The sequence below is a fragment of the Porites lutea genome, chromosome 4, assembly GCF_958299795.1.
Source record: "Porites lutea chromosome 4, jaPorLute2.1, whole genome shotgun sequence".
Lineage (NCBI taxonomy): Eukaryota > Metazoa > Cnidaria > Anthozoa > Scleractinia > Poritidae > Porites > Porites lutea.
The window spans coordinates 43025408-43049822 of NC_133204.1; the positions used below are offsets into that span (position 1 = coordinate 43025408).

General features: G+C 39.5%; 1 protein-coding gene across 1 annotated transcript in view; it reads right to left on the reverse strand.

The window, feature by feature from the left end:
* Positions 1-414: 414 nt before the first annotated feature.
* LOC140934729 (hephaestin-like protein) overlaps positions 415-24415 on the reverse strand; it is a 27380-nt gene continuing 3379 nt past the window's right edge. The window contains exons 3-15 of the mRNA XM_073384304.1: positions 15771-16204; positions 14352-14669; positions 12767-13085; positions 12103-12298; positions 10922-11159; positions 9999-10175; positions 8871-9077; positions 7297-7546; positions 6139-6378; positions 5305-5530; positions 4201-4527; positions 2967-3132; positions 415-2032 (exon numbers count right to left, since the gene is read on the reverse strand). Of these exons, the coding sequence (XP_073240405.1) occupies positions 1926-2032; positions 2967-3132; positions 4201-4527; positions 5305-5530; positions 6139-6378; positions 7297-7546; positions 8871-9077; positions 9999-10175; positions 10922-11159; positions 12103-12298; positions 12767-13085; positions 14352-14669; positions 15771-16204 (3205 nt within the window). The 3' untranslated portion in view covers positions 415-1925. The remainder of the gene's footprint in view (positions 2033-2966; positions 3133-4200; positions 4528-5304; positions 5531-6138; positions 6379-7296; positions 7547-8870; positions 9078-9998; positions 10176-10921; positions 11160-12102; positions 12299-12766; positions 13086-14351; positions 14670-15770; positions 16205-24415) is intronic.

A 24415-nucleotide genomic window follows, 5' to 3' on the forward strand; every position in this document is an offset into this window, starting at 1 on the left:
CCGGAAACCAACAGAAATTTCTGCCACCGCTGAGTTTTGCTATGAAAGAGTGATTTCATTTTTCGAGGAACTTATAGACACTGAGATAATACTTTTAATCATCTATATACAATGACTGTTCATGTAGTAAAATCCTCTCAAAATAAGTCATTTTTTTAAGACACAACTGCTTTCTCCGCCGCTGCTCAAATATTTTATAAAAGTAAAAACTCAGAAGGATCCATAATTTCTTTATGTTGAACTTTGATGGGGTCATTTCAAAACCAGCAATTGGCTTTCAAAAGGGCAGAAAATTAAGGAGCTTTTTTCAGTGGTGTCTAAACTTCGTTTCTTTTTAGATCCATCTCGTACTAAACATCTTACTACTCAAAAGAGTGAGTTTAGAGGTCAGTAGTAGACAAAGCAAAATTTAAGATGAATACATCAGTATTTTTAATATAAACCAAGAATGAACTTTACATTGCTTATTAAATAATAGCGTGATAGGCTGACGCGTTAGAGTCTTATCGGAAAGAGTTGGAATGTGTAATTGCAGACGATTGGTATCACTTCGCATAAGGTCTATTTCAAAAACGCTTATTTTTGTTTTTATCAAAAGTGTCCTTATAACTGACCCAACGTCGAAATTCTCCTAAAACACCATGTTAACTATTAAGACAAACAAAGCCATGAAGTACAACCGTCCCTATTTATCTAATAATAATATCAAACTATACTATTATGAAACGTGATTGGTAAAACTTTAAGCAAGTGAACACAGATTCTGACATCTCCTCACTGGATCTCGAGGTTTTTTTGCCAGGACTTAACTTCGACTTTTTACACCGAAACATAAGGGCATTACGGTTTGCTTGCTCAACTGTGCAAGGGGAGTCAAGAGAGAGACCTCAGAACATCTGATATTCTGGTTACTGCAACTCGCGGCCGTGTAGGAGAACATCAAAGGGCGGGCCTATTGAACTTACAGAGACCAGGAAATTTGAATTACTGAGAATATTTTTTTTGAGAAGTGTCTGGTTTGGCCGATGTGAAAAAATGCACAACTAACTTAAGACTAACTAAATTAAAAGACAAAACGTAGTATACGTAGTTCATACGGCATCGAAAGAAAATTTGCATCGTGCGCTTTGGTGTTCCATTCACAGGAACTATCTTAACTGTACGAAAATTTAGACGCTTAGCCGTTCAAAATATTGAACACCAAAATCGAGGTATGGTCGAAAATATGACCGGCACGGTATGTACATTATATAGCCGTCTAAATTTTGTAAAGGCCTTATTGCATGGAGTTGTAGTAACTCACCTAGGAGACTCCATTTTGGATTTGCTTAAATTAACGTGCATATGAATATGAGCCGATCGTAAAAACACCGGAAAAACTCAAATTTAACCTGGTTCAAGAGTTCTGTGTGAATAGAGCTAAAATATTGAACGGTTCCGTGTGTTGCTGAGCGAAGTGCCCGGTCAAATTTGCAGCTGGTCGAAACTTTGTCGAGGGCTGTGTGAACATATAAAGTCTCATAGATTTTGTGTCAATATCTGAGGAAGTAGTCTTCGATTCTTTTTGTCTGGCTCTTGAACCGTGGACTGGGTAAAGAAAATAGAAAGCAGCCAATTTTGTCGTACTACTTTTTCTGAGAAGTTTGTTAAAGCTGATAGAAAGTTCAGGCCTTCCGGTAGAGTCAAAGTTATTTATAGTTTGAGTAATTACTTCATTATCCAAGAATATGAGGAAACGACTAAAGAATAAATCAAAAGTGGACTTCTCGACAACTTACGACACTAATCATCCTGGCTTGAAAAAATATATATAAAAAGCAAGTGTTTTAACTAAGTATTGCCGCTACGGTGTGTTTAAGCATCATATGATGACTGCAGAAAAAAAAAAACATCGAGTGCAGATTCCGTGCGTCATAGGTAACTGCTTATATCATTAATATAGTCAAAAGAGAAACGAACAGAACTGTAAAAAAGGCTTGAAGCGACGAACACCCAGCTTTGAGTGCAACTGGAGGCTGGAGAGAAGGTTTGCCTGAAAGAAAATGAAATCGTTTGACACATTAGTTATTGTACTGTACGTGATGTATACAGCGTGCAAGGTTGTTTGGTCAGGGAACGCGCATTTTAGATGGTAAGAAAGAGCCATTTCTTTCTAGGCGACTCTGTTTCCTCAAAAAAACTAAAACTCCTCTTGTTGCATTTTATTTGGAAAAAAGGAGGGCAAGTTTACTGTGTTCTTGTATTAGGTTATCCAGTCTCTTAGATCAGTGCTTTGTCTTATGTAGTATTCTCTCTTGCATGTCGCTCACTTATAAGTTTCCCAAGTTAAGTTCTTGAACCCAGTCGCCCCTAAAGATTGTCCCAAAGAAATAGCCAACCCGTGAAGCTGCATGTCTTCTGATCACTTTTAGTGGAAACGAAAAGGCAGAAATCCTTAAACCAGAGCAACAAGTTCGGCATGCAGGCAAAATTTCAAAAGTCAATCGATCTCAGATGACGTTGCTGACCAGGCTCTTAGAACGAGATTAACCAAGAGTGACACTGGAACGTGACTTGACTTTTATTCTTATTTCCTCCTTTCTTTGCTTGTGTGTGCGTGTGTGTGATTTTTTTATGATAGCCTTCATTCCTATGGAGAAACAAACTTTCGAGGAACCGTCGATGATCCTGTAAATTACTTCCAGGTAACATTTTGATAGTGGAACACGATTTAAATTAACACCTTTGACCTAGCTGTTTGACCAAATCACGCAAATATAATGCGGGAAGGGTTCGAACAAGCGAAGGTAGAGGAAACCCCTTCCGTTCTCTTGTTTTCAACCTGCACAGGTTAAGTAATCTTTGCGCAATAAAACTTATTATGTCATTATGTAGTGGAGACGACGTCTGGCTAAACAGGCGGTTGAGATGTGAAAGGGTTAAGAGATTTTCTCAAAGCATTGCAATGGTTTGCTTTACAAACTCACTTGTTGGAGCCAAAACTGTGAACAGAGTTTTCATCCCACCATCCAAGTGAACGTCCACGTGACAGTGAAGCATCCAGGTTCCAACTGCATCAGGTATCATCTCAACGGTCGCAAAGGATTCTGGCAGCAAATCGTAGACATCGTTACGATGATAGGTCTGCGATTTCTGAAAAGTGTTGTAGAATATGAGTCAATAGTCCGCACACAATTGCCGACGACTTAGAAGTTATAGATGACGCAAGATCATTACAAAATGTCCAATCACACCAATGAAAAGATGTGTGGCATCGAATCCAAATGTAGCGACTTACGTTAATTAAAGGTGCATAACTTAGTGATGGTTGATACTCTCTTAAAAGATTTTTAATGGGAAAGAGATCTGTGAGCGATTATTTCAGTTTATAGCACTATTTTGTTGGAAGATGACGCAAGAGGATGATTAAAAAACGGCAAATCGTGCATCATTTAGGAATGCACTCATCCTGGAGAGCAGATTGAATTACTTCAGCATGCCATTTTACAAGGCGATGGTTTAGACCCCTTTTGGAATTTTTGTGCAGGTGACTGCATCTGGTAGCCATGGAAACTGGGAAAATAATAATTGACCCCTAGGATAGCCAAAGGCAGTTTACTTAGTTTTACAATAACTGAGTGATTTCTTGCTAGCTGAATAGCTCGATAAGTACAGACCACGGAAGTGATGTGATGGTGGCGCAGTTTGTTTTTCGCTTTTTCGTGCGCTTAATTTTTTGAGAAACTTCAACGGAAATGGACGTCGAAACTTTCAATGTTATTGTAAAAAAAATAAATCGGCAACAATAGAAACGACGTCAAAATGATCAAAACTTTGAAGTGAAATCACTCGGCCCCCGGTTCGTGGTTCCACACTTGAGTTTTGAACAGGTGGAGGTGGTCGTTAAGAGTACAGACCATGGAAAATTGTTGTCGATGTATCAAAACTATTAAACTGTATACTTACCTCCTATCAGAGTGTTACTGAGAGTCTTATGGTAACAAATTTACCAGAGCGCAGAGTGCGTGGCGGAATTAAAAACTTCCAAAAAAGGCAAATTCGTCCAAACTTTGTGCGCCACTGTCAAAAAATGTTCAGGAAAAAGGCTGCTTATGGAATTTCCGATTTTCAAGTCGTCACGAATCATTTTGTACTTTTAATAAAAGAATTGTAAAATACTGAGACCCGCAGCCATCTGATCGGCTAAGACCATGTACTTACATATAAGATACTTTGGCCGTGGAAATGAACCGTGTGCATTTCTGTCATACCACCAACTTGTAGGAGATACCACACAACTTTCTCGCCTTTGTACATGGTAAAACCCGGGACATTTCCAAACACATAGCCATTAATGGCAGCCTTCAAGTTGCTCTCCCAGAAGTCAAAGATGCTAACAAGTTGGTTAAGCGGAGGTGGATTCTTGTCCGTGAGATAATTTTCAACGTTTTCTCCCACGTACCAGTTGCGGCTCTCATCAAATACGGTAAACAATGTTGCAAACTCCCTGTCAACACCCTTCACTTTTCCATGATCGTCTAGAGTTCCCTTGAAAAAAAAAGGTTATTTTTAGTTTTGACCTCCCTGGCCAATCAAACACACGTCAAAAGTAATCTGCGAGGTTTTTGCTTCGGGCATGAGCAGGATCCGATATACTCGCTCAGTAATTAAGCGCTCTTTTCGGGCCAATTTTCTTTAAGCTTTCCAATAAAAAGATTGTAATGGGAAAAAAAGATCGTCGTGCCGTGTTTGGATGTAATAACGATCACCTTTTTCCCGAGAAATATACAATGAAATTCTCTTTTTGCCCGAAAAGCGAGCGTAAATACTAAGCGAGTGCCCCCTGGGCATACCGTTATACTCCTTAAATCTAATAAATCCAATATGGCCGCCGTATCGGTAAAAAGGTCTATTGGTAGGTATTGACCCTGAAAGACCCCATCCAGCCGTCTTAAATGCCCCAATACTTCATGACTGGCTTTGGAAGAAATGTGCCCATTTGGCAACACTGTGACATCAACTGTAATGATAATCGATAGAAAAAGCGACATAGCCCGGTCGCGTGACTGTTTTGGTGATTTAGAGAAAATGGAAGAAGATTCCTATGAAATTGAATTGCCAAAATAGTGCCTCAAAACATAGCAAGAATACATACAAATACCACTCGGAACATGACAGGCAAATGTTCGAGAACTTAACTTTGCATAGAGGCGAGCATGCTTTGAAGTTGGAAATATTTTAAATGCATAAGATTTATATGATATGAAAAACTATGCAGGTCGACGAGGTGGTCAGCCTCAGCTAATACCTGCTAATAAGAGTTACCTTTCTGCAAATGACCAGCGCGCCTACCAGTCCAGTGTTGGTGTCTTTAACTGGGTTAACATCTGAATAGTACCCCCATGTCAAACAATCAGTGTCATTAGGCCCAGGCCCAGCCCTTGTAGGTACTTCCCAGACGTAGTTGTGAATCTTTCCTGGAGCGATTGCGTTGTCAACTAAATCAGCGCCAGTGGTGTTATCCTTATAAGGAGACCCTTCGTCTTGTTTGCTAAAGAATTGAAACAAAAAATGCAGAATTTTCTTTAATAATTGCCCTCCAATGTTTAAGCCTAGCCCTTTCTTTTTTTAAGCGGTCGGTCCCCCGCCTCTCTCTTTTCTCTTTGAACAGTCAAAACTTGCTCGTCCTCCGTAACAAATACGTCCTCCATTACCCAGTTGCAATTGTTTGAGTTGTTAAGGAGTGGAAAAGTAACAAATTTCTCTCGCAACAATCAGTATTTAACGATTATCTGCAGATTAAACAAACTTAAGGTAGTGTTTGGTGTGGGATTATTGTCGCCTTTTTGCCTCAGAAGAGGAGTTTTTTTAGCGATTTTGAAGGATTTTGAGTTCGTCCTGCTATTAAGAGGAACAGCAAACGGCGAACTCAAATTCTTGCAAATCATTCAAAATGCCTCTTTTGAGGCATACTGGCCGTAGGTAAGGTTATAAAACGTTTATTTAGCATTGATCCATGCACATATTAAGCGAATTAACGGTTAATTTAGTTTTCTATGACATTACAATCGGTTACACAAACAGATTGTGTGGTTCCTGTGATTTCATTCCTCCTATTTTAAATTGCTGTGACTCCTTCATAGGAACGCTCGGTTTTACCTGTAAAAGAGTCCATGAGGATGAATGGAATATTCTCTGGACGCCAAGTTCTTAAAGATAACTTCAATGGTGTCACCCACTTCAGCTTTGATCATTGGTCCCATGATTCCCAAGTGCTCCTCTTCTTTGTTTCTTTGCTTCTGCTGAGTGAACGTAGCATCTGTGTATTCCCGATAAATTGCCTTCTTGAGTATCCCACCAAGAAAACGATCACCTGGTAGTGTGTAACGAGCAGCATGTCTGCGGAAAAACGTTTTTTATAGTCGGGTGGAATTAATTTTGGAACAGGCTGGAAGAACTAACATGTCTTTATTTCATTGGTGAAAGATATATAAGAAAGTATTTACTAAAATAAAGTGTAACTGCATAATACGTAGAGCCGACCAGTCATACAGCTTCAAAGCTAAGCGGAGTGTTTACTTAATCATGGCACATTTACAATCTGGCACCAAATAGATCAGTGTTATTTGACCTACGCCGCGGAAAGCTTGGGTCCGTACTTAAAACTATGTGTAGTCATTTGACTCAAACAAGCAATTCTCAACCAGCTACCTACTGCAGATTAAAGGAAGGAAAGCTTTCCATAGCACCTTTTAGTCCTAGTTCGATATCCTTCAATTAAAACGCAATCGTAACAAATTTATATCTGAAGAAATTTCATTCTTTCAAGCTTTTATTCAAAGATTTGCCGCCAACTTGAAGGAAATACCCGTACTCAAGGATATCATTCTGATTAATTACAGCGTAACTGAACCAATAAACTTTTATACTGCTCATCATTTCCACTCCTTGTAAGCCGCGAAAGTTGATCTTAATCCTGCGAAGGTAGCTGTGCACACGTAGACTTTGTTTAAGCCAAATTTGGTTTCTCACTTTTGACGAGCAAGAATAAATTAAAGGACGCAATTTAGTGAACTTCGCCCTCCTGTTACTTAAGCTCAGGCCTCTCTAGTTAGTCCCCTAAATCCGCTCTTCCGCTTGTTTCTGTAGAATATGCAGGCTGAGATCATTTACTTACACAGATTCCATTAAGTGGTTGGGAGAAACACGTCTTTCCTAAAGAAGTTGTATTCATATCATTCTTAACTTGATAAAACTAGCGGCTCACACGCAGTTTTATTAGCCTGGTATTAGTTAAACTTGCTAAAAAAAACGTACGGGCTATCCTTAAGCTCGACCCCTTCGATTAAATCCTTTCCAGTTGGCGCGTAGTTCCACGTTTCTTCCACGGCTGCAATGTAATACCATCTCTTCCGCCCACTCATTGGTTGGTCAGAAGAAGCATTCCCACAATCCTTCAATACCGTGTACTTGGCAGTAGTTCCTCCTTCTAAGTTACTATTAGTCCGATCAGCTAATTTCCACTCTCCAGGGTTATCGGGGGTCATGTGCATTGTTGCTAAGGAACCTGTTATAAATAAAATTAAATTCTTGGTAAGTTAATGTAAAAAACAAAAAGTAAATGCTACAACTAACAATTAACTTGTCATGACGCAATGAACGTTTAAGCCGCTTTTAAAATTTCTTGAAATGCCAGGGAAGAAAATGGCTGTCCCTCGTTACCTAAGATGACTGTCTTGTAATTGAGTTGAGGCCTATCTTAAACAGATTCTCGCGTGAGCAGTCAGACCCCCTCGGGATCTGCAGTAACGCTGACAATTGTTGCATTGGAAACTGCTGGAGGTAGCTGCCTAGTGTCGTCGGACATGTGCACGCTGATATTCCTTCTGGCGCTGATGCTGATCTTCCTCAACAGCTGACGTACTGACGTGGCCTTCCTCAACGGTCCTCGCCATTTGACTCTCTAGACTGCATCCTTCTCCCAGGTATCACGCGAGATGCCTGTTTACTTCATATGCCGCTTCAATAAATCTTTGTAACGCAATTTTTGTCCTTCATGGCTTCTTTTACCTTGGCGTAGTTGCGAGTAGAACACAGCTTTTGGCAGCCTGCTATTGGCCATCTGACGTACATGTCCTGCCCAGCGAAGCTGTGACACGGTTATTAGGGCTTCAACACTGACTGTGTGAGCACGGCGCAGTACCTCAACGTCTGAGATACGGTCTTGCTACTTGATGTTGAGGATGTCGGACAGCGTAGGTGGCGAAGCTGGAGACTTGTTAGAGCCATAATGTGCCCGCGGTAAACAGTGGTGCACTCGATGGAATAGAGCAGGCAAGGGATGACTGCAACTGAGTAAACCTTCATTTTGGTTTTTGTGCTGATGCCATTACAGCTCCAGAGTCTCTTTTGTAGCGCATCATAGGCCCTCGTGGCGGATTGGATTCTCCTTTCCACTTCCGGGTCTGCGTTGTTGGCCACAAGGGCTGAGTCATCAGCATAAAGCAGTTCTCTGATACACATCTTTAGTGTTTTCGTGTGGGCACGAAGCCAGGCAAGGTTGGACAGTTTACAATCTGTCCTTATGCGAATGAAAACGCCCCTATTGAGCCCTTCGTTCGTAGTCTCCAGTACAGCTGTGAAGTAGAGGGAGAAAAGAGTTGGAGCTAGCACGCACCCAATCCCGCGGCAAATTCTTTCTAACCAGGCAGCGTTGATTAAATTCGGATAATGCAAGCAATGCAACATCGATTCAATGGTATATTTCATTGGAAACGACGTTGATCGATGGTATATTTGCCTGGAAACGAGGCTATTTGGTTTAAAAAGGGAATAGCTGAAGTAATACAAGAAATAAAGAACTATGCACAAATAAAGTACAAAAACTATACCTTCCATTAGTCCCACTGTGTCATAGTTATTTCCATTCCTTATCAGAGTGTTGCCATAAAAGTAAGCGCTGTGCATCTTCCCCGCAGGACCACCCAAGAAATGCCACGAAACGTCATCACCTTTGCACATGCGCAAACCAGGTAAATTTCCATACATGAAGCCGTTGATATTGCGCATTTTGTTGCTTTCCTTGAATCCCGCGTCATCTTAAAGAGTCAAGAAAAATTAAGAAAAGCAACGTTTATTGCACTGGGAATGGATACTGTAAATTGTGATACTTAAAGGGCTATTTGCCCTCACTTTTGAAAAAAAAATAACTGACCTGTCTTCGCATCAAATGATTTCCAAAAATAGTAGCCCAGTTTTGTTATTTAAGACTATATCCAGGCTTTGAAACTGTCCTATTTCCATCTTTGAAGGCAAAGATGGAAATGGGTTGAAAATGTCGGGCCAACTTTTCCAACTTGTAATAATGTTATTCCTACCAAAATCACCAAACAAATTATTATGATCATTGATCCCTGATGAAATTTGTTTGATAGTCACACCTTCGAATTCTTCATAACTCTACGGGATCATTTTGTGTTATATGGGTAAAGGCTCTTAGTAATGACTATAGCACATAATTGACCTCAAACAGTAATACCCTGCACGCACAAACTTAGCCCCATGGCTAAGAAACTTTGGTTATCTGATCCATTATTCGCGTGACCGTACTTCCGCCCATCCTTCCTTCCGTGTTGGCCACAGGGAAACTAAGGTCTAAGGTCATACTTTCAAGCTAGTGCGAGAGCCTGCAACGTGATATTGTGCATTTATGTTGAGGTCAATTGACAGCTGTCAAAGCTGAGTATCCGCTGACCAGTAGGCCCAAGTGTCGACCCATCGAGGTTATTTGAAGTTCTCCGCAGGCAAGTTTCTAGTTTTCAACTGATCGCCAAGTGGATTTCTTTTCAATTGTTACAAGTTTATTGTTTGAAGTAAATTGTAAATTTATTAACGGGAGCTTCGCCTTTAGCGTTGGCTAAGTCGATAGATTAACTGAACCCAATTTTTAGTGGATTAGGTATCTCGAACTCAATAGATAATTGTACGGTTTATACTTTGACTGAAAACGACGCACTTACTAGCGTCTATCGTAGAAGCGTTCCCCGCAAGGTTCTTATTTTCATTGAAGTACCAAGAAAGTCCTTCGTCGGTTAAAGCAAAGCGCAAGCAAAACTCGTGATCGACGTTCTTCCTTTTCCATGGCCTATTTTCCTCCAGCGTTCCTTTTTTACACACAATCAGACATCCGATGAGCCCTTTAAGAGAGGTAAAATTATGATCATTAACATGGCTGTTGATGCAGTTTATAGTTGAGAATGCTGGCTTTTGTCCAATTTTAATTTGACTAAAGGTCTAACTTGGCAAACACCCACACAGTTTACGAGTATTGAGCAGAAGTTGAATCCTTGAGTTTCGGGTCTACAAATGAATAACTTGAAAAATATTAAACATTAAAAACATAACAGACAAAAACAGACAACCAAACAAAGCCTAACTGAATGAATGCACGAAAGAAGAAACGAATTTAATTTGATATTCTATTGATGGCCATATTACACGACTAGCATATATTGCTTAGTAGTTCCAAAGAACTCAGAAAGGAAGATTGCCTCCCCGATTAAAATGAATTACTTTGCTTTCCACACAGTGAGGAAAAAACCTTTGTTATACCAGGTTGTTATGCGTGCTTTTCGAAGTGTAAGTTATTGGTCGATTATTTCTTATCTACGGTAAACACGCAGATCAAGTATTTGTTGTATTAAAAAACACACCAGCTACCTCCCGTTTTAATCAGTGACAGTTACATATTAATAAATGTAGAATGTGAAAGGAAGCTAACATCAAAAATACGTGGGAAATTATAAAATTATTGAAATTAATTGACCGAATTTGACAAATTTAAACTAAAAGAATGAAAAATTCAATGCTTTGTTCGTCTTTGAGGAAATCAGACATAGATTATGAGTTGTAATCCCTCTATATCCCAAACCATTCTACCTACCACTATGTACGTCTTTAGTTGAGTCAACACTGGAATAATACATCCATGTGATACATGGAGGATCTTCGTCCGTTGGGGCTACAGCCTCTGGTACAGTCCATCTATAGAGGAATGTTTGATTGGGCATAACTGCATCACCAGCAGTAGTATCATTCCCGGATGTGCCTTTGTAGCCAGCTCCTTCGTTTGCTTTATCGTAGAAGACACCAAGTGGATGCATACTGTAATTGCGACTCCCCTGTTAAAGAGAGGGAGAGAGGGGGGGGAGGGGGGAGAGAAGGAGAGAGAAGGTCGACGTGAGCAATGACCTTATAAGATGATTTGAATTGATCTTAAGGATGTTAAGGCATCACCCAGAACCTAATTTGCATAACAAGATATACCTTAACAGCATCAAACTTGGTAATAACATAAAACGTGATGTCGTTAAATTATTGTTTACTTTAAGTTCTGACTTTTTGCGTCATGTGGACATCTGTAACAGTTTTCTTACGTGAAAAGCGAAAATGGGCCGCCGAGATGACATATAACGGGTAAATGTTGAAACGCCAACATATTTCAATGGTTACCCCCTTAAAGAATCTGTCTTGAATGACCGAATTCATTTTACCGTTTAAGAGTAATTTTCAAAAAATAGGCCACGTGTCCTCTTTAATAAATGAATTACTCTTTCATGAAATACGATTTTTCTCCATTCGGGGCACAGATTCTATCTAGGCATCTATACTTAAATGCAGCGTGCTTGTGAATTTGGCTTCCCCAACAAGTCATTGCCAGTTTCAGATATCACTTTTTCCTTATTTATGACGTCATCGGACATGTGACCTCTGTTGTTAACCCTCAGAAGGTTTAAGGACGACAAAAATTTTTCTGCTGACTTAGTGGTGGTTACGATCAAAAGAACAGTGCGTCTGCTAGCAAGAGTGGTTGTCTTCGCAGAGTGTCTCAGAGCAAAGGACGGGCCATGCCTTAACATGCTTGAGATTGGAACATTTTATTGCTGACAAATTATGAAATTAAACTGCTGATTATTTTTGTGTTTGTTGTCGAAACGACTTCATCTCGCAGCTAGAAAACAAAACAAAAACGGATATTTCGGTTCACCCTATACTACTTTCATACGGAGACGCCATACATTATTTTGAAACGACAGTTTTAACTTTCATTACAAAGTTGCTTACCTGATTTTTAAAGAGCACCTGGATTTCATCGCCAACTTCCGCTCGAATGGTAGGCCCTAGCAATCCCAAATGCTCTTCACTAGCTGTTCGATTTACTTTAGTAGTGAAATTTCTGTCTGTGTATTCGACAAAGATAGCTTTTTTGTATCTTCCTCCAATTCTGTTATCAGCACGGGTGAAGTATTTAGCAGAATCACTGCAAAGCAAGCAATCATCAGTCTGAGAAATCCTGCTGTTCTAAGTGAGTAAGAGTTTCATGCCATTATCTCTCGGCAAACTATGTACGCTCTCCATTCAGCCCATAATTCAGGAAAAAAAGAGGGAACGGACCATTCCGACCGGGTCTGACCTGAATATCTGGAAGCACGCATCTTGAAGGTGGTCCACTTTCACCGGTCACGTCGGACCGTAATGTTCCTTTCTATTTGACAAAATTGTTGTCCCTAGTACTGCTCTACTGTATCCGGCTTAAATGTACAAGAAAACAATAATTAAACGCGCGGTGGCTTGGGTCGATCGGGTCCGCTGGGCACGTGGAATTTCCGAAATTTTTGTTAAACGGAAATCGCCCCATATTAACTAGTACATTTGTTTTAGGTTTCACCTAGGTAATGAATATTTAGTCTTTCTTTCTAAAAAAGGGCTTTATTTTTCAAGTTGTTACCTTCCAGGTGAAGTAAGCGATTTTCCGTCTATTTTATTAACACCAGATGGTCCATAATCCCACATAACCTCATCCGCGGCTATGTAGTACATTTTTGTTCTATTACCACTGACGGTTGGCATGGCAACATTCTTCTCGCACTTCTTGACATAAAAGAGCGCCGACATTCCTTTATCAAAGAAGTGGCTGTTCATGCAATTCAGTAACCAAGTTCCTGGATTCCACGCCTTCATGTAGGCTGTCAAGAAAGAGGCTGGAAGCACTATTGCTGTGTCTCGGCGATGGGAGTTGATCTTGACTGTGTGCCCATGGAACGAAGCTTTTAATAGAGTAAACAGAGTTTATTTTTCAGATTATACGGTAAGAAAGGGATCTACAATTCTTGTCACCTCAGAATCAGATCTATGGTCTTTAAGTTTAAAACCTATTTAAAATGATGTCAATATTGTCTCAACATTTGGACCAATGAGGGGCGAAAGAGTCACAACATTATAACAACAATGATTGGGCAGATTTTTTAGCACAAGATAAAAGCAATGTAGAATACGACGGGACAAAGTTTAAAATGCTGTACAAAAGGCTTCGACATTACAGAACTGCAGAAATGTTAAGACAGAGTAAACACGATTTGAATCTCTTCTCTTGCCAATGTCCCAAAGCAATGTTGGGAGGACTCAATACCACTGCTGGCTGTTCAATGTATAGAGACCGTTTGAATTGATATCCTTTTCCGCAACTTCCTGCCTAAAATATTGGAGGGGGGCCCCATTATTTTTCTATGGGAAAAGCTCTGGAGATGAGGTTGCCCCTCGGGTTTTGCCTTCTCATCAATGACTATGAGAAGGCAATTAAGGCTACATGTCTGTTGCAGCAGCGATAGCTGTGGAGGTTCTGCTGTTGCCAACAAGATGGTATAAACAGGAACTGAGGTGATACTGATCTGACGCTTTTTTTACCGTTTAATTAGTAAACAAAGTAGATGCAGGCTAAGTTTAGGACTTATTCTCCAAATAATCACTTCAAGTTATTTTTAGTGACAAAGACGCAGGGGGTTAATATTTCAAAAAGTTACATCTTCTGAATGAACACACCTATCTTAGTTCTATAGTTTTATGTTCTTGATGTTCAAAGGTCCTTAACATGCTGTTGCCAGTTAAACCATAATACAATTATGACAAAATAGTCTGGCAAAATCTGATATATTACAGAAGATGACGAGTTTTACACTGTCACATATTTTAGGGACAGTAATTGCATGATGTTGAAAATACTTTTACATGAATTACTTAGAGAATAACGCCTAAGAAAGACCTAAAATTTGCCCAAGTAGGGGCAAACATTTTCCGGATTCAGAATCCGGAAAATGTTTGCTTTTGCAATGCTAAATCCTAGTCTTTGGAATCCGGAAAGCAGCTCAAAGAATTCGCAATCCGGAATTGGAATCGGAATCCAAGCTCCTCCGACAAAAAATCCAGAGTTCAGTCTTTGGAAGTACTGGATTACAGAAGACTCAGTGTCTTGGATTCCCTTACATTAGTTGATATTTATGGGACTTTGGTGGTGGGATGACGCGTAGGATACTTACGATTGTGTACATCACTGAACTCTCCAACACCTATTATGTGCCAACTGACCGTATCACCGTGACACATATCCAGCCCAGGTAGGTTGCCATAGATGTAGCCATTAATGGATGCCATCTTGTTACTTGCCTTAAATCCCGGATCAAATTTATTTGCCATTGCCTGCTCGGGATTAGTAAAATAGATTTGAATATTGTCATCCAGGAGCCAGCTCTTGTTCTCGTCCATCTCGGTGATGAGAAGAAAAAATTCTTTGTCGACGTATTTTCTCTTAACGCCATTTTCCATTAAAGCTCCTCGTTTGCAGATTAGTAGTGGGCCTGTGGAAAAACACCAAGCGATTTTCTAATTAACAATTATTGGACAAGGCTGAGTATGATGTGAAAGATTATACGGATCGATCGATTGGCTTGGTTCTCGGCAGATTATAGCATTCATTCTTCTAATAGATTAAGCGATTCTTGCAATTCTTTTTGTGCCTTAGGTAGTAGTTCGGTTATTTCTTTTTCGCACAACAGTTGAGTTTCTTCCACAATTTCCCCCACCTCGACCGAAACAGTTTAGCCACTGCGCCTACTATTAGCCTCAATGGACGAGTTTTGCCGCGAAATCGAAGCTAATTTATGACAGGAAAAAATAACTCTCGGAAGGGTATTATCCTTGAAGTCAGGTATTGGTTCGAAGATTTGTTATAAGCCAGTAAATAAGGGACAGGACACTAACAGATCTTATCCCAACGAGAAGTGCGCGTGGCTTCCCCCACCCCCCCCCCCCCCTCCCTCCATATTCCTGATGAGGTGGGCAATGATTTCAGTCCCATTCGTTCTCACGGACCACTTCGAGTTGAGCCTTTCTCAGACAGGATATGGGTATCTATCAGGAGCACCCAACGACGATTTAGAAATACATTCTAAGCGGCGCTATAAACTTTGTAACCGTTCGATCATCCTAGGGCACTTTGAGTCTTTTCGAAATTTTGAGGGCTTCATTGAGTTTTAGATGCTGTTTATCGCTTTGCGAAATTGAGAGTTTTTCTGATTCCTACCTCAATCACGTTTTTGAGTCCGAAAATTTTAGGTTTCCTTTTTCTACGAAAAAACAGCATTACTAGGGGAGTGAAATGTGAAAAATTAGGCTCAGAAAATCGTAGGGAATTTATTAGATAGGTTTCGAACGTTGGACATGAATGGAACGCTCATCTGGAAATTTAAAGCCGTCCTCAAGCAATAGAAAATTCTGGACAATATTTGCTTCTCCGGACAGATATTTTACAGAACATAGTCTTTGGGTGCCCCTGGTCTATACCTCATTAGTGATAGTGTACTATTGTGCGTCGCTTTTTAAATATAAATACGTATTTTTCAGACATCTGATTGTTAAAAATTTTGTGAAAATGTATAGCTAAATTCAACTAGAAATACCTATCAAGCCTGTGTTTATATCATTCACGGACATCACGTGAGAATGGTACATTCTTATGACACAGTCGCCGTCCCCTTCGGTTGGAGCGTGTTCCTCGGTTACTATCCATGTGTAAAGATGAGTTTTATTAGGTTCCACTAGATCGTCTCTTTTCTGATCGTCACTGCTGTGATCTGCATAAAGGGCCCCTTCATCGCTTTTGTTGTAGAATATTCCATGGGAGTGAACCGTGAAAGCCCTATTAGCCTTGTTCTTGAAATGTATCTTGACCACGTCTCCCACTTCGCCCTTGATTACTGGACCCAAAACACCGAGGTGTGCTGGATGGGGCTTTTCCTGAGTAAAGGAACCGTCTGTGAACTCGCGATACAGCACCTTTTTGTACAGGGTTGCCACTCGGCTTACGCCACGCTGACTGAAAGGTCGTGCTTGGCTATGAAAAAAACAAAATAAAATAAAATAAATAAACAAAATGATTCTGATTTAGCAGATTTCTTAGGAGGTTCTAGCTTGAGGACATTATGAACTTCAGCAAAAAAACGAATTTAATGCTCTTTATTTCAATATTACATACCAACTAGCCGGTATCGAAGAACTTAGTAAATTAATTAAACAGCCAAAAGTGGACAGCGTTTTTAGAAAACACTGAGCTCAATATGTGCCTAAAGACCATGGAGCAAAAATCATTATTTTACAGACTATCGACTACCTTATATTAGTACTTAATTTCGAGAGGATTTTTATTGGTGGATCTTTTATTTCGTGATGTTTTTAATGCTAATTAACCACAAATGAGGTAGCTGAAAACGCCAGAGGTCTATGTTTAGCACAAGATCGTAAACCAAACTAAGGAACCTTTAACGATTATTTGAAGCAATTTGCGTTATCTGGACATATAATGTCATAAAGAATTGAGTTGAAAAAACGCTAAACTTTACTTCTATTTTATGACTTATGACTATAAAGTGGCGAAATCTAATGCGGCTTTAAGCAACTAAAGGAATCATTGGTAGCAGCAAACTGACCAATTAAAATGATTAAAGTTTCTTTAGATCAATTCAACCAACAGGTTTCAAATAAGCCAAATTATTATTCATTCAAAATATTTCCCCAATTCTGGTTGGCTAAAAGCACACGCATAATTCACCTTAACCAGTTACTGATGACCAAATTTGGAAGAAGTTTGTGTTTAACGAGGAAATGACGTCAAAAATGCAGCCTTCTACAAGTTAATGCACCGTTAACCGAGAAGACCTGGGGACGAGGTTGAGTTGTTTTCGTTGTGAAAACTAAAATGACGGACATTTCACTCGTTTTGAGAGTAAGAACTACAGCTGGAACTAAGCGAAATAATTGCCAAAAACGTAGCAAAAAAACTCGGAGGGCGATTTTGCCATTTGGAGAATATTTGCGGAGCTGGACAAACCTAAACGTACACTATCGAAGATAAACTTAACATCGATGCAGGTGAGCATGTTTTAGCTATGTATTTAAACTAGGAATTATTTTGAATGAATAATAAAACAATTATTGAATTCGGCTTTCGTATGACATGTAGAATTATGGAGATCTCGGAGGATGTTATCCGCCTCGGCCTACGGCCTCGACGGATAACACCCTCCTCGATCTCCATAATTCCTCATAATATACTCAGCCTCATTCATTAATTGTTAATTAAAACATCAAAATACCAGACCAAGAAAGACAACACAAACCCAACAACAACAACAACAACAACAACAACAACAACAAAAACCACCATCACCACCACAACAACGACAACACTGAAGCTGAAAGGCAATCTTTAGACTGTTCAATCGTGATCAATCGGTTAATCGCGTATTGATCCATTAAGGCCCCCGATCGTGTACTTCAATCGTTTTATTCCTAGTTTGTAATCTTTTCAACAAAGCTTATATGTGCAATGTTGCTTTAATCTTTTCGTTAGCTTTGCGAAATATTTCTGTTGAAAAATTAAACAAATGTTGTGAGTTTTTGTATATTAATATATTTCAGTTGGTGTGCAAACAGGATTTTGCACGGCACTGAACATTCCTAATCATCGGACTATATAAACCGATGTATCACTGTTTTTAGAAGCAATGATCGCATCATCGTGCTGCTGAAAAGATGGCAGAAAACAAGAGAGCAGAATAGCAGCAAATTAAACTACGGTATAGTCTAATTAGCAGTAAGCGGGAGCTCATTGAGTATTAGCGGGGCTCCCCCGCGCGCGAAGTGCGCGTGGGACAGAGCCCCATACTCATGGAATATGGTCAACCTCTTTTCGTTTGGTTGTCACGTGATTGACCGAGCGTAAGAACGCGTCTCCACGCGTCTACGGATTGTAAAGGCAGGGTAGGGGAGACTATTAAAAGGAAGGGAGGGGTGTCTCAGGCGTGTCTTGGCAAGTCCTGACCTTTTATATAGGACATTCACAAAATGGTCAATTGACAGCTGTCAAAACAGGATAGCCACTGACCAGCATCCCATGACCATATCGCGGGCTCATGTGTCAACTCATCGAGGTGACGTGATTTATTTCGAAGCTGTCCGCTGGCCAGTTAATTGTTTAACTAGATCGCGAACAATGTTCAATCCTGTTCAATCGTTCAATCTCATACTTTTTAGCTAGTTTGGGATCGGAGCACAGGAAAACTGATACACATATTGGACATCAATGTTGTGATCAGTTGACAGCTGTCAAAACAAGGTATCTGCTGACCAGTAGCACTTGGCCGTATCGCGAGATCAGGTGTCGACCCATCGAGGTCAAGTATTGTTTTGAAGTTATCCGCTGACAAGGTACCGGTTTTCAAATGATCGCAGGCTCAAGTTTAATTTTTTAAAAAAAATTCATATGAAATATGTTGTGTTCATGTGCCGCACAATTAACATTTTGATTTCAAACTGACCTCGGACGCGAAAATTCAGCCAGCTCCTATAGGCAGGGAAGACAGTTACTTTTGACTTTTCTCACCATGTTCACGCGTTGGTCACGCTCTAGTCCAGTTTTTATGCTCTGATTGGTCAAAATTTGACAGGTGAGTTCATGCGGAAAATTTATGCAGCATCTTGAATCTTGTTTACTTTGACAGCTGAAGCCGACAGGGTTTTGTGTCAACTTGTTATGTTTTTAACCGTCTTTTTCCACTGGATGCACAAAATGAAATTCAGCTGCTATCAGGAGTCTTCTGTTATTCATGGCTAGTTTGTTTATTGGGTTTTTGGTTGAGAAATACGTCACTTATCAAAGTTGGAAATCCGATTTCGGACGGCATCGTTTTCGTTTTAACCTTGCTTAATGCGTAAGAGGGTTGCAAAGTCTGAAGCGATACTGGCCTTACTTGATACCTTTCAGGAGCTGCATCTCAAGTGGTAAGCCTGAGTAATTATTGCATTTGAAGTTTGTTTTTTATTTCTAATTTAATGAATTCGAGCGTAGTTTATGCGGCTTTTTTTTCACGCACGTTTGTAAGATTTGAGACAATGATCTGACCGAGTATCATGCAGCTTACAGATCTTTAAAAAGCCGTTAGACATTTTCTCACCGCAAATAGAAAGAACACGTTCCAAAGAATATTTAGTTATAATTCTGGCTGTAAAAGAGGCTTTGAGCGATTTTCTTACCTCGAGTTTGTCTTTGAAAAAAGCAAACACCGGGAAGCCGGCTTAAAACATAAACTTAGCTTTAAGCTTTAAGACTCAGGATTTTTAGAGACACCTTTAATACTTGTCTTCCTGAATGAAAATTGTTGTCTCTGTATATGTTTCACCGCATTAAATTTCTTTTATTGATTGTTAGTAATCTCTCTTGTAATTTTAATCGCTGTGCCGATTGTTTTCAGTCGTTCAATAAACAACGTTTCCCGGAGTAATCAAAATGCCGCGCGTTAAACCATTTTAAAATAAAAAGATAAACATAATAAATTCTTTATTATGTAGGAGCGTAACTGTGTTAATGTTCATTCAAACACTCGCCACAGCTAGTACTGCAAAAGTCAGAACCGGCTGGCCGTATAGGTGATTTTGGAATTTTTTTTAACGCTTTAGCTAAAGCCCACGCGTTGCTTCGATCGTCCTTAATATTGAATGATGAGGGGCACCCAAAGAGAATATAGTTCAAAACCACTTAACAAAGCATTGTTGAACGTATTTTAGTATTTAAACGGTAGATATAGGCATATTTTCATCCCCTAAAAATTTTTCATCTGTTCGGATTTCCTAGTTGAAAATCTAGTGACCCGAAAATTATAGGGATCAAAACTTACCTTTTTGAAAATTTCAGCCAGAAAAAAGGCTCCCGAAAATTCTAGGTGACCTTTGTAGGGTATAAATCCGTTAAAAATGACCAATTATACCATTTTTAAGATGTTCGAAAATCCTGGGAGAGGCAGGCAGCAAGAAATTTTATAACAAAGGTTCCGAAAATTCTAGATCTCAGATCGTCTTCCGAACAGATATTTTCCGAAAATTGGCGTTGGGTGCCCCTGAATGATAGCAATTTGTATTGCAAAATTGTGAAATACCGCATTCTGTTGTCCGAGGTCTGTATGATAAAAACAGTGCCTCATAGTACTGTTTCACCTCAGATGTGATGTATAAATGATATATAAGGTTGGTTTACACACACCCAGACTTGTTGGCAAGATTTTGTAAAGTAAACTTGTCCAACGCAAAAAATTCGGCCGGAATTTTTTTCCAGGCCTAATTAACCTACGGTGATCGAGAGCCATTATGCTCTTAATAAATGTGATCGAAGACGATTGCCAGTTTTTGGGTGTAGATATGAGGCTATCCCTTCGATGTAAGATTTGGTTCACTCCTGGGCTGTTTGCAAATTATTTTTCTCTAAAATCACTCAGCCTTTCCCTGAAAAGTCACATTATGTGCTCTAAAGTTAACTGAATTGTGGAATACAAGGTTAGTGTTTGATTTAAATTATGAATTTATGAATGGGAGCCTCGCTTTTAGCCCTGGCTAAATCTATATATTAGTAAAAGGATAAATGTGGAAGCGCAGTAGCATTAAAGAGTAGCATGTTAGCTTTTGCACTAATCAGAGAAGCCCTAAAGGTTGTAGCAGTAGTAGTTACTTCCTGCAAGCACATTCTTAGCGTACCTGTCATCTTGGAGTGCAACTCCCTTAATTTAGTTTTGTCCGCTGGGTGCATAGTTCCAGTCTTTGATCACTGCTGCTATATAATACTCACGAGTCAGAGCTCTGACAATGATCATAGATGGCAGAAAACTCCATATGTAACACTTAGAGTAAAGACAAAGTTCAATACCATCTTGCTTATCAATCGACCGAAGAAACGTTTGGTTGTTTTGATCGGTTTAAAGGGATGTTTACATAAAATAGCTCCTGTAGAGACTACTTTGCAGAAGGGTTCTACAACTAATCAAGCATATAATTAAGCGTTTTATATTTTGTGAGCCCTTAAGTAAGCCATCATTTTGTTGTGTGTTGCTTTTACTGGTTAAACCAAAAGATGTTACTTGAGTTCAATGCCGACACTATTTGATGGCTGCTAAAAATCATTGTCATTTGCTTTTATAAATAAGTAAATCAAGTCAAATGAAATATACCACGACCACGACTTAAAGGCCCATGTTCACCCAAACGGTTTTGCGCGCTTGTGTTTTTGTTTTGAAACGATTCTTTTGTCAAATGCAGTGTTTTGATTGGCTTCCACTTTGAGGAGCGTTGCGTGACGATACTAAAAACGACTGCGAGGGAGACTACAATTGCAGCTTTTTTCACGCTTGACCGAAGCTTAGAGAGACAGTATCAAAGAGGCCAGTAAGACTTTTAATTCTTTTCCAAATGGAAGAAGATATATCGCCGACTTCGTTAAATGTCACCGCAGAAAGCACCTCAAAATTTAAACTGGTAGTGAATGCATATGGATGCCTTGTTGAGTCCGATGAACACAATGAAGGTCATAAATTACGAAACGTCTAAGCACCAGGTGAGGTTTTCCTGAAGCCCGATTCGACTGTGAAATGTTTTGATTCCTCAATCTATTATTTTGTGTTAATTCTTAGGAAGCTTTTAGGTATGTGTTCTCGAAAGAATAAGCGAGAAGTTGTGTTTGCAAAGCGCCGAATCAGCACTGCAGACAGTTTGTAATCGCTGTAATCGCTGTATTACACTTTCTTTAGGTTTTGCTAAGGATTGGTTTGCTAATAAGAGTTCTCGCTACTTTAGAGCCGGCTTTAATCGTGATACGCCAGACGATAAGTTTACGTTAAGGATATCACTCGCTTCATAGGTTAAATTAAATAAAGCATTGTTCATGTTAGATTGACTCGCTTGTTTTGCTTTCAACTGATTTCAACGGGACCTTTGTTTACAATTGAACATTCGATGTAGACGGAACTCGGCAAACACGCTGTCTGTAGAATTTACAGCCCAGAGTTTCTTTCCCATCTCTCCAGGGATTAAAAAAGCGGATTCACGGAGACGAATGTACTTCGGCGACCCCCGTCGACGCGGTCTTCCAACCATGCTTCCAACCGTTCGTTTCGATGGAGCCGCCATCGAAAGTGCTGCAGTGAAACAAACACTCACAGAAACAAAAAGGTTCGATACCATCCCAAAATATCCAAAAAGATGTAAAGAAAAATACCAAAAGAACTTGTTGAGACTTTCTTTTAAACCAGATTTAGCGAACTGTAGAAGATTAACAAAGATTGACTTTACACACATCCTCGGAGACCCAGGGGCAGATAGTGGGGACGAGGGAAAGTCTAAACGGGCGGGAAAATGTGGCGCGAAGAAAAGTAAAGAACGGCGAGAAGAGCCCCTGGGGACAATGTCTTACCAGACCAGTTCCAAAAGGTCGCCGCCGTTCTGGCTTCTGATTGGTGCCAGAAAAACACAAGTTTTCTGGCACCAATCAGAAGCCAGAACGGCGGCGACTGCTATCAAGATAAAGTTTTCCAACATCTTTCCACGGCGGTATAGTGTCGAAATTACCTACACAATCTTGGAATAAGGCGAAAATTTCACTACATATACCTCTGAAAACGGCTCTTTCCAAGCGCGAAAATCACTCTACAAATGACGCATTCTCATTGGTCGAATCTCGTGACGCACACCGCTTGTATCTTTCATAAAAGCAATTCTCGTTGATCACGTGATTAATTAAGGCAGAAAAGTTTACAACGGAATACATGCTTGTTTGAACAAAGCAAATAATTTAAGTTTATAACAAAGTGGAATTATTACACATTCGACAGCTTAGTTTATTCCAAAGGGCGATGGACAGTTATTACAAATTGCGACAGCTTTTTTATTACAAAGTGCGACACGGTTTATTACAAGTTGCGACAGGTATTACAAAGTGCGACAGTACAGATGGTAAATGCCACATTTGCATACCATAAAACAGGGGGTGTAAATAACTAGGCATATGTGGTATTTAACATCTTTGTCCCTAATTTACTCATCCGTTTTCACAAATTTGCGACATATTTGCCAGAAGGATATTTGAGTGCCTCGAGGGTTCCTAAAAACTCTGGTTCTTAAAAACTCTGACTGTACGTAAGGTAATATAAATGAAATTAAACAACAAAACCGCTCGTGATTCTGCCATCAAAATTACACAGAATAATGTACTCATCATTTCCAACTTCTAGGCATAATTTGATTCACACCATGACATAATTTGACTTCATTATCAAGTCATTTTTTTGTTAGCAAAATCAGAAGTTGGCTAGCACAAAAATACCTTATTATAGGAAATTAACGATGCACTTTATTAACGCAGTTTTTTTTAAAAAAAAATATCGTTAATTTAATTCACACTTTTTTACATCATTGTTGTTTTACAGCACCTTTATTTCAATAACAAAACCTCGTCTGCTCCTAGTTCCTCTATCAACGCCTTGAAGTGACTACCTGACGGTTCTTCTTTAAGAATTGAGTTCAAAATATCTTTCGACTGGTCTTTGAATTTGAATTTATCCGTTTCCCCGAGAAGACAGCTCCATTTACGGAGCAATAACATGATAACAATGAGATGAAAATGACTGGAAATGCTGCTGCTTTTTTCTTTTAGATATTTATGTTGAGAAGTTTGTATTGCAGCAAATAGGCCATTTGCACGATGACGTCATTTTACTACTACGACCAGAATCCTTCAGGGTTTTGCTTTCTTGTGCAAACTACAGCTTATATTACTCAAACCTCGCTGGGAATACCAAATTTAAATACGAAAGAGAAAAAAGAAAAGGATTTTGGTCGAAGTAATAAAATGACGCCATCGTGCAAATGGCCTATTCGCGTAAAATAAAGTAAGGCGCACAGTGTTTTCGAAACTTTCGCGTTTATTTGATGTATGTAAACCTATTACGTTTGGAAAATTCGGGCTAATTTTGTTAATTTTTTGGCGTTGTCAACATGCATCGTTAATTTCCTATAATAAGCTCGTCTTTAACAATAACAGTAATGTCATAAAGACGTCATTTGCTACTAAAAATAGAACTGGAACCACCCACCATCTTGGATCCGCCATTTTGAATTAATCAGTAAATGTGTTCTATTTTACATAAAACCCCTATTAATCGAGGTAATGTGAATAGAGAATTTGATCTGCGTATAAAAGAATACTTAAGAAGCAAAATAATTTGCAAGT